Raw genomic sequence first — 9,568 nt, 5'->3', positions numbered from 1 at the left:
TTCTGGTAAGGGAAAGTACTGTATAAAAGGCTTCAGCGGTGTTCGATACCAAGCTTATCCTTCTACACACTCCAGCAACGCAGCATAAGGGTCTAGGAGGATGGCTCAGTAGGTTGAGAGCACTTGTTCTGCAGGTCTGAGGGCCTGAGTTCAAATCCCAGCACCCAAGGAGAGAGTTGAGCATGGCTGCACATGCCCATAACCAAGCCCTGGGAGGCAGAGACAGACGGAATTCCAAAAGCTCAAGAGCAGCCGTCCTGGCCAAATAAAAGCTTTCTGGCCCAGTCAGAGATGCTGCCTCAAGGTAATAAAGTGGAAAAACGACATCAACCACTTGCTATTGTTTCAGATACAAGACAAGGGTTGGGAGTAGTGGCACACAGAATTGTAATCCCAGCACTGGGTGGGGGGCAGGGAGGGGGCTAGAGGCAGAAGGATCTAGAGGTCTGGACCATTCTGAGGAACATATGGAGAGTCTATCTCAAACAATAAAATACCTTAGGGTTGTTGTATTGGGAGAGAGTAATCTTCCTTGTTGGGCAAAGGGTAGGGTGGAAGGCCTTTCCAGGGTTGCTGCAGGCCTTGCCAGGAAAGAGCTGCCGAGCTCCAGGAAATGGGTGCTGAGGGAGTGCCATGGCAGGCTGTCCCTCTCTACCCTCCAATTCCCACCAGAGGCCTCTCCTCTCCTGACTATTGGACACTGCGCCTTTAAAAGCAGCCACTCCTCCTGGGATCTAGGGTGTGGGGGGTGAGATGGGGGAAAGCTGACAGACTTACCCCAACAACTTAGGGAAGATGGCCCAGGCAGGAGGAGTCGCTCCCAAATCCTATTGTCCCCTTCCCTGAGCCAGGGGGTCAGGGAGAACTTTCCCACCCCAGGCGTGACAGGAGATGGCTCCGTGGCCTCACAAGAACGGCTCTCTGGCTTTGTGGTCAGATGTCCCCACGTTGGACCCCAGTGCAGCCAACACGAGTGGGTTGCCAGGGGTGCCATGGGCAGCGGCATTGGCTGGGACGTTGTTGGCGCTGGCCACGGTGGGAGGCAACCTGCTGGTAATCGTAGCCATAGCCCGCACGCCGAGACTCCAGACCATAACCAACGTGTTCGTGACTTCGCTGGCCACAGCTGACTTGGTAGTGGGACTCCTCGTAATGCCACCGGGGGCCACTTTGGCGCTGACTGGCCATTGGCCCTTGGGTGCAACTGGATGCGAGCTGTGGACGTCGGTGGACGTGCTCTGTGTAACCGCCAGCATCGAGACCCTGTGCGCCCTGGCTGTGGACCGCTACCTAGCTGTCACCAACCCTCTGCGTTATGGCACACTGGTTACCAAGCGCCGAGCTCGGGCGGCGGTGGTCCTGGTGTGGATCGTGTCCGCTACCGTGTCCTTTGCGCCCATCATGAGCCAGTGGTGGCGCGTAGGGGCTGACGCCGAGGCGCAGGAGTGCCACTCCGATCCGCGCTGCTGTTCCTTCGTCTCCAACATGCCCTACGCGCTGCTCTCCTCCTCCGTCTCCTTCTACCTTCCGCTCCTGGTGATGCTCTTTGTCTACGCGCGAGTGTTCGTCGTGGCTAAGCGTCAACGGCGTTTACTGCGCCGGGAGCTGGGCCGCTTCCCGCCCGAGGAGTCTCCGCGGGCTCCGTCGCGCTCTCCGTCCCCTGTCACAGGCGGGACAGGCTTGGCTCCGGATGGAGTGCCCTCCTGCGGCCGGCGGCCGGCGCGGCTCCTGCCGCTCCGGGAACATCGCGCCCTGCGCACCTTAGGTCTCATTATGGGCATCTTCACTCTGTGCTGGCTGCCCTTCTTCCTGGCTAACGTACTGCGCGCCCTCGCCGGGCCCTCTTTGGTTCCCAACGGGGTTTTCATCGCCCTCAACTGGCTGGGCTATGCCAACTCCGCCTTCAACCCGCTCATCTACTGCCGCAGCCCGGACTTCCGCGACGCTTTCCGCCGTCTTCTGTGCGGTTGCGGTGGCCGCGGGCGGGAGGAGCCACGCGCTGTCGCCTTCCCAGCCAGTCCCGCGGGAGCCACAGCGGCTCGGGCCAGCTCAGCCGAGTTCAGGCAGAGCCGGCCGCTCAACAGGTAGGGGACACAGGCAGAGAACCGGGGGCTCCGGGTGGGGACACCTTCTTGTCTCCTCCGCTTTTGAGTTTGGGGCTTGGGGGCAGGGGTGGACAGGGCCTTTTGCCTAGAAAGGACAGAAAGGAAGTAGGAACTAAAATGGAATTTAGGGTCTTTCCCTTTCTTGGATGCAACCCCTGGGATGGAGGCAAAGGGGCGGGCGGACTGTTTGCTCACCCGACGACCAGGTGAGCCCCACAAACAATTGCTGCCCTGCCTGCAGGTTTCTAAATTCCCTGGTCGCCTCGAGTTTGGGTTTTCTAGTTCCATTCTTCAGCTAGGGCTACCGTAGATAACAGTGGAGTTCCCAACCCCTCGCCCTCAGCTCCAATTTCCCTCAAAGATTTGGTGGCTATGGAGGTGAGCGGCCATTTCCCCCATGAAGGACCACCGAGATCCCTCAGGGAATCTGTGAGTTGAAATTTCAACTGCATCCCTCCCTCAGGGACTGGGTCGGAGCTGTAGGGTGGGACTGGGAAGGCGGGAGCTGAATGGTCCTTATACCTTTGGAAAGTAAAAGTGCTTTTCAGGGTTCCTGAGACACTGCCCCCTACCTGCTAGTGCTTGGCTCCCGCCTCCTTGACCAGTTACCCTCAGAAATATTATCTCCATTTTGCAGGACTTCTGGGAGTTTTCGTGTTTCTTTTGGGGGGAGGGGTTGTTTTGTTTTGCTTTTGCCAGAAAAACAAGAAACAACTCCATGGATGCAGAATTTTGATGACGCCCCTAATTTCTACTCAGAGTGAGTCCCCAGGCTGAAAAACCTCATCTCTCGGGAGCCTGCTAACTCGACTGCAAGATGCCCTGCGAAGGGGAACTCTTACCGAGTGGGTTTCACCAGCAGACCCACGGGGAACTCTTGCCGAGTGGGTTTCACCGGAAGACCCACCTGGAACTTCGCTACTACCTCAGCAGCTGGGATGTCAGGCCACCTGTGCCCAGTTGCCCCGTGAGCAGCCCTACAGCTTTGAAGGGATGGTCCATCACTCTGCTTGTGTGTGTGCTGTGTGCTTAGGGCAAAGAAAGCACCCCTACCTACCTCCCTTCTTTCTGCTTTCCTGACCCCAGTGAGCGGCTTGTGATTCTGTGTCTCTGGCTAGTTTGAGGGCAGGAAGCCAGGGAAAAAAACAACCAAGTTTGAGGTTTTGCCCCATGGCTCTCTCAAACCATATCTTGCTTTCCGCACAAACCAGCTCTGATCTACCTCATAGTTGGAACGTCAAGGAGGGATTCCAGGGTTCATAGAAGGTGAACCGCTGGAATGGCTCTCTTTTCCACTTAAAATCAAATTAATAAATATTACTGAATGTAACTTGTCCTTTTGTTCTCTTTTCTCTCCCATTTGTTTTCTTTTCAAAATCCCTTTGCTGGCTTCCCCGGTTCAGAGCTGCCTTTTGTCAGGGGCAGTAAATTCGGAGTAATCCTTGCCCCTTTCTTCCTAATCCTCATCAGACAAAACTGAAAAGGCTGTCTGTGTAAATGGGACGGGCGAGTCTTTGATTCCCTTTCCTCCCTGCCCTTCCTGCAACTCTGGGGATCTAGTTGCGAGAAGCAATGTAGTCACACCCATGACTGGGCTGTCTTTCTAGAACGAGGGTACTTGCTGTGCCCAGGACCAAGAGTAGGACTCTCCCATACCACAAACCAGAGTGGGTTAATAAGGTCTCATTGACATCAGCAAACACTTTGGTTCTGTGCTTTGTGTGTCTGCCTATCTGGAAGCACAGGGCACTGGTTTAGGAAGGGGTAATACGTCTTGTGTTATATTAATAGATGTGTGTACACATACACGCGTACATGTTTCTGTACTTCTGTACTGCCTATCTTTCCACTTCCTTCCTGAGTTTGAAGAAATTATTACCCTCGAGAAGCAAAACTGGAGTTACGACTGTCTGTTCATATGACTTTTTTCCTCATTTCCGGGTTTTTTTTTTTTCATTCTTCTCTGATATGTTTCTCGCATGGAAGCCACTGGAGTGTTACATGGGCTCCTCTTTAACTCCAGGAGCAGAGATCATGAGCAGGCTGAGTGAGAGTCAGGAAGGCCGGTTAATCAGCTAACGTTTAGCACACCCGTGGCAGAGCGTGCTGTGCGTTGGCTGGGCTTGGGGGCCCCAGAGGTACAGAACCGCACGTCGCCCACGCGACAATGCTACATGCATTTCCACATATGGGTGTTCCCTGCGAACTGGACCTAGTCTATGCAGCTCCCTTTTCTCCTAGAGCTCAGGTTTTATTTCTCAGGATGTTTGCATACCAAAGATGACTTTCTGCTTTCCAAACCAATGCCGTGTGCGATCTCTGGTGTCTGAAAGTAGACGGTTTCTTGGCAGGGATTCTGCTCTTGAACTATGGCCCTCAGTAAGGAAGTCTTGGTGGAGCCTGGGGATCAGAGGGCCTCTTCTTCTCTGGATCTTTGGATATTTTCCCAACATCGCTGAGGGAAGTTGCCCAGGCAAAGGAGAGGGTAACTTTGGGGGAGGGGGTTCTTTGGTTTATAGAATTGTCCTTGAAGAGTGTCCAGGAGCCCAGACTGCTTGGGTCTTGCTGGACACATACCGGTGTGCCGACTCGCAGCCTCCTTTGGAGTGTTTAGACTTGAACGAAGCTGTGGATTCCATCTGCAGATTGTCACTAGTGGATCTGACAGCTGAAGAGACAGCCTTTCTAGTCCCTTCTCCAGCCAGGTGTCAGACTAAAGGAGATTTACATCCTTGAATGGGAGGCAAACTGCTTTTGCGGACGACAGCGCTTGAACTGGGGAAGACAAACGGCCCCGCTATGAACCCAAAGATGTGAAGACTCAAAGACCAGTGGGAAATGGAGAGTTCTGGAAGCCCTGACCAAGAGTCTGGAAGTAGGAGAGTGTAGGGGGCCAAAATGACAAAGAAAGGGGGCTTGAGTTGAACAGGTGACCTCTTGGGTGAAACCGCAAAAGAACAAGCTGAATTGGAGAAAGGAGGGCACTGTTAATTAGCTTTTCTGGGACTCTTCCCATGGTGGACTCTTCTAGGTGCTGATGGGTAAGTGTAGGCTGTGGGCTTCGTGGGCAGTTACTAGACTAATTCCATACCGACTTCATTCCCCAAACCTGCAGAGTAGAGACCTCCCAACCAAAGAAAGGAAACCGTTTGGAGGGAAAGCCATAGAGGTCTGGAACTGTCTTTTTTTGAGGGTCTAGCTCTGTAGCGCAGACTGTCCTAGAACTCATGGTCTTCCCATCCCAGGCACCCTAGTGCAGAGATTGGAGGTGTGCCCCACCATGTCCTGTGTTAGAACGGCTTTCCTGGCAGGCCTTTTAAACCTCAGCCTTGTTGCACAGACACTAGAAGTGTTAGGCGCCCCCTGGTGGCAATATGAGATACAACAGGAGTGGAATGTTCCCCTGTCTAGTGAACAGTTTTAAAAACTAAAAAGACTCCTATAAATACCTTAGTCCAACTAGGTGTGCGGACACACCTATAGTCTCAGCTCTCCAGGCCAGCCTTAGCTGCACAGAAAGAAATTATCTCAAGAAAGAAAAGAAATAATTTAGTTCAAACCTTGATTAAAAAAAAATAAAGAACCAAAGTTCTTTCTGTTACTAGACTGCCTAGCTTGTCTGCCACCCTAAGTATGAGTCCCAGCATCACAAAAACTAGCTGGGTGGTGGCGCACGCCTTTAATCCCAGCAGAGGCAGATGGATCTCTGTAAATTCAAGGCCAGCCTGCTCTACACCAGCTAGCTTTCTGCCGGGCGGGGATGGCAATCCCAGCACTCGGGAGGCAGAGGCAGGCGGATCTCTACGAGTTCGAGGCCAGCCTGGTCTACAAGAGCTAGTTCCAGGACAGGAACCAAAAGCTACAGAGAAAACCTGTCTTGAAAAACAAACAAACAAACAAACAAAAACTGTATGGCGATGGCCATCTGCAATCCCAGCACTGAGGAGGCGGAGGCAAGAGGAAGGTCTGGAGTTCAAAGTCATCTTCTGACACATAGCGAGTTGGAGAGCAGCCTAGGATGCCTAAAACCCTGTCTCAAAATAAGCATATGTATGTACCTACAAGTGGTGAGTTGGATAGTCAAAATTTCTTCAGTCAAACAAGCTTCAGAGCCAGGAAAACAAAAAAAAAAAATAGTAAAGGTGCATGTCACACACTATGATAATAAAAGACAAAAGATAGGATAGAATAAAAAATTATTTAAAATGCAGTCACACAGGAATCACATAGTGTCTGGGGCTGATCTTACTCAATGTTTGCGCTCTCTCGCTCTCTCTCTCTCTCTCTCTCTCTCTCTCATTAGTTGATTTTGTTTTTTACTTTTAGGTTTGGAGGCTTCAAATGTTTTCATTCTTTGAAAATGCCACCCATGATATGATGTTGTCCTTTTCATCCCCACTGCCCTCCCTCACCCCTTCCCATACACACCCAGCTTCCCTTCCCTTCAGCAACGCTCCCTTTAACGTCCACTTCTTTGATTGTTTGTCAGATTTGAGGGGGAATTCGCGACTCACGGAATTGAAATGAGTTTCTGGAATGAGTGTGGGTGGGAGGTTATATCAGTGGCTCCATCACGGAAGAAAATCGCCCTGCCTCCCCCAGCAAGACTAACTGCCAGTCCTTCCTCAGAGAGGGTGGGACCTCCCTCCTTAGCCCCTCCTCCCTCCACGGATGGAGTCTTTTCTATTATTGTGTTTACTTTTGATATTATAATTCAATTACAACATTTCTCCCTACCCTTCCGTCCCTCCACAGCCTCCCACATACTCTCTCCACTTTCCTTCAAATTCATGGTCTTTTTTTTTTTTTCATTCATTGTTACTGCTTGCATATGTGTATATGTGTATACATATATATTCCTAAGTAACCCTGTTCAGTTTGGATAATGTGACTTACGTGTGTGTCTTCAGGGCTGGCCATGTGGCACTGGGCAACCAACGGACGTGCTCTTCCCCAGAGAAGGCCACCTCTCTGGTCCCCAGCTTTCCTCACTTGCTGTTGAGATAAGAAGCGGCGGGGCTGCGTCCCCAACACCCCGGCCGCTTGGCTAGCTCATGCCCGAAATAACAACACACAAACTGTATTCATTTAACTGCTTGACCCATTTCTATCTAGCCTCTTCTAGGCTAACTCTCGCACCTGGACTAGCCCATTTCTAGGAATGTGTGTAGGCACCCCAAGGTGCGCTTACCGGGAAGATTCTAGCCTAAGTCCATCATGGGTTGGAGCTGCCTGGGAGAGCAGAGCTTGGCGGCTGTCCGGTCCCTCTTCCGCCCAGCATCCTATTCTGTTTACTCCTCCCATCTATGTTCTAACCTATCAGGGCCAGCCAAGCAGATTCTTTTATTGCTCAGCCAATGAAATCAACAGATTGATATGACACTCCCACATAACTTGCTAAGACTATTGAGGGGATCTCTCTTCCATCAGCCTGCATAACACCTTCTGGTACTAGAAAATGTAGCCAGTCCCAGCTCAGTTTCTCTATGTCCTGCCACCAAAGTATGTCATGTCTTCAGCAATAGGATCTAACCCTCTAGTTCTTGTGAGCAAACAAAGCAATAGCAACGGCCTATATTGTCTGGGGGACTCGAGACCTCCTTGAGGAACACAAAGTTCCCTTTATCTTCTCTACGCGTACTACCAAGTGTGTGTGAAGTCACACATTAGCTCTTCAGCCATTTGCTTACATATGATTCAAACGGAAACAACGCGGCCTCTGCATTCAGCCCATGCAGATTAGTTTGGAAGAGCGGTCAAGATCCTACATGATGAAAGCAGTTTGGAAACAGAAGGGGCTGCTCCAGCATAACTTGGTGGAATGAGACTGGAGCTAGAGCAAGTTCCTGGCCTACTGATTTACATTCCCATAGCCCTGCTTGTTTTGTGGGGCTTGTCTTTGGTCACTATGAGATGCCCTGCCTGTTCTTTCTTGAGTCGGACCCATCTCAGATTAATCCCCTTGACTTTATAGACCCTCCACTAGGGGTCCCCCTTCGGCTCTCACCTTGTGCAGACTCTGGTCTGACCTTGGCCTGGCTTTGGGTCTTGGTTGTACCTCCCTTCACCAAATACAGCGTTGTCAATAAGATAAATGGTAGAGATAGGTAGAAGGTAGAGAGAGAGCAAAAAGCATTTCTAATGTCAGGACCTGGCGGCCCCTTACAGAAGATGCTCGTCTCCTCCTGGTTTCCTCCCCCTCTCTGTTTTAATGTCTGAATTAAAATTCATTTATTGATTTATTTTATCTGTATGGGTGTTTCTCCTGCATGTATATCTATGCACTGCATGCATGCTTGGTGCTGGAGAAGGCTAACAGAGGGGTTCGGGTCCCCAAATCTGGAGTTCAAGAAAGTTGTGAGCTGTGATGTGGGGGTGCTGCCTGATCTTACTGTTAAAAGCCGATTTCTCCATTCTTATTTAACACGTGGAGCCCAGAGAGAAGCGAGATGCTAGCAGTTTCTTGGTATGGCAAGCGCTCGTTCTCACGGTGCAGCTCATGCCTTCGGCTCGCCCCACGGCTTCTCCAGCGTTCCCATTCCTCTCCTATCACAGTTGTGGCCACCTGAGTCTCACCCAGAGCTCTGATGTCCGCTCATCCCAAGCGCTTGGCCCAAACTCAGAAGCAATCTAAGGAAGTAGCTTTTGCTCCCGCCATTTTAGCCCGCCGTCTCACATTCACGTTCAAGGTCATTTCCAATGATTCCCAAGGTCTTGCGGGGTGTGTGGAAAATTTGTGGGGAGCATGTACAAAGTCCTCCAAAGGAGTGACAGTGGGGCCGAGTTTAAGGAAATGTTAGCTCCGAAAACACCCACCCCACCCACTCCCCCCAAGCCCTAAAGCTGATGCATCTTCTCGTCGGCTCTCTAGCGCTATCTTGTGTCTTCTTCCTAAACAGATGCCAAGAGACGGTTTTGTTTTTTAAAAGCATTTCTAAAGTTTTACAGACGCTGAGCGCGACCTCCACAGCTCTGAAGACGTCACTGCCACTGCAAGCCTGAAAATCAGTCCCCACCTACAAGATGGCACGATCTGAGGCAGAGACGCTGCCCAGTCACAGATAGCCCCTTCCACTCCTTCTCCCGAGGCTTTTCCTTCAGAGTTCAAGCCTCAGGAGGGCAGAAGGGGGCGCGGGTGGATTGAGGAAGGTGGGGTTTCCCTAACATCCTATGACGTCCGTCGCTAGCTGCTTTCAAGCGCAGCAGCCCCATGCCATTTCTGCCCAAATCTACCCGAGTCACCAGGGGCATCTAGACCGCTGAGGCTGCAAAGCTCACAGCCGCTCCAGCGCCACCCTGCTGGCAGTAGGACGGACTCGCAGAGGAAATGCTGGTCTTTGGGGAACCTCAGGTTCCCCGGTTCGCTAGTAAGGATACACAGCCTGAGCCAGCGCTGGCTCAGCTGAGGTTTGCAGAGGTGGGAAGGGTGACGAGAGGGGATTGGCGAGGGGGGGGGGGGGGGC

General features: G+C 51.7%; 1 protein-coding gene across 2 annotated transcripts; it reads left to right on the top strand.

Annotated features, from left to right (window-relative positions):
• Positions 1-544: 544 nt before the first annotated feature.
• On the top strand, positions 545-3,414 carry Adrb3 (adrenoceptor beta 3). Of its 2 annotated transcripts, none has more exons than XM_050146834.1 (2): positions 545-2,084; positions 2,467-3,414. In XM_050146834.1, exons 1-2 carry the CDS (start codon positions 892-894, stop codon positions 2,504-2,506), a joined length of 1,233 nt encoding a protein of 410 aa, XP_050002791.1. In that variant the 5' UTR covers positions 545-891; the 3' UTR covers positions 2,507-3,414. The 2 variants fall into 2 exon arrangements, with proteins under 2 accessions (XP_050002791.1, XP_050002790.1); XM_050146833.1 differs by having other exon boundaries at positions 549-2,084; positions 2,865-3,410.
• The last annotated feature ends 6,154 nt before the right edge of the window (positions 3,415-9,568 follow it).

The sequence above is a fragment of the Alexandromys fortis genome, unplaced genomic scaffold (genome assembly GCF_014885135.2).
Source record: "Alexandromys fortis isolate MF-2015 unplaced genomic scaffold, M_Fortis_MF-2015_v1.1 scaffold_55, whole genome shotgun sequence".
Taxonomy (NCBI): domain Eukaryota; kingdom Metazoa; phylum Chordata; class Mammalia; order Rodentia; family Cricetidae; genus Alexandromys; species Alexandromys fortis.
Note: the sequence above shows the minus strand (reverse complement) of the source record. Positions and strands in the feature narration are given on the sequence as shown.

Excerpts from the sequence above, each read along its gene's own strand:
- Adrb3 (XM_050146833.1), top strand. The coding sequence starts at position 892 with ATGGCTCCGTGGCCTCACAAGAACGGCTCTCTGGCTTTGTGGTCAGAT. Across the intron at positions 2,085-2,864 it reads CAGAGCCGGCCGCTCAACAG|AGTGAGTCCCCAGGCTGAAA; the intron begins GTAGGGGACACA and ends ATTTCTACTCAG.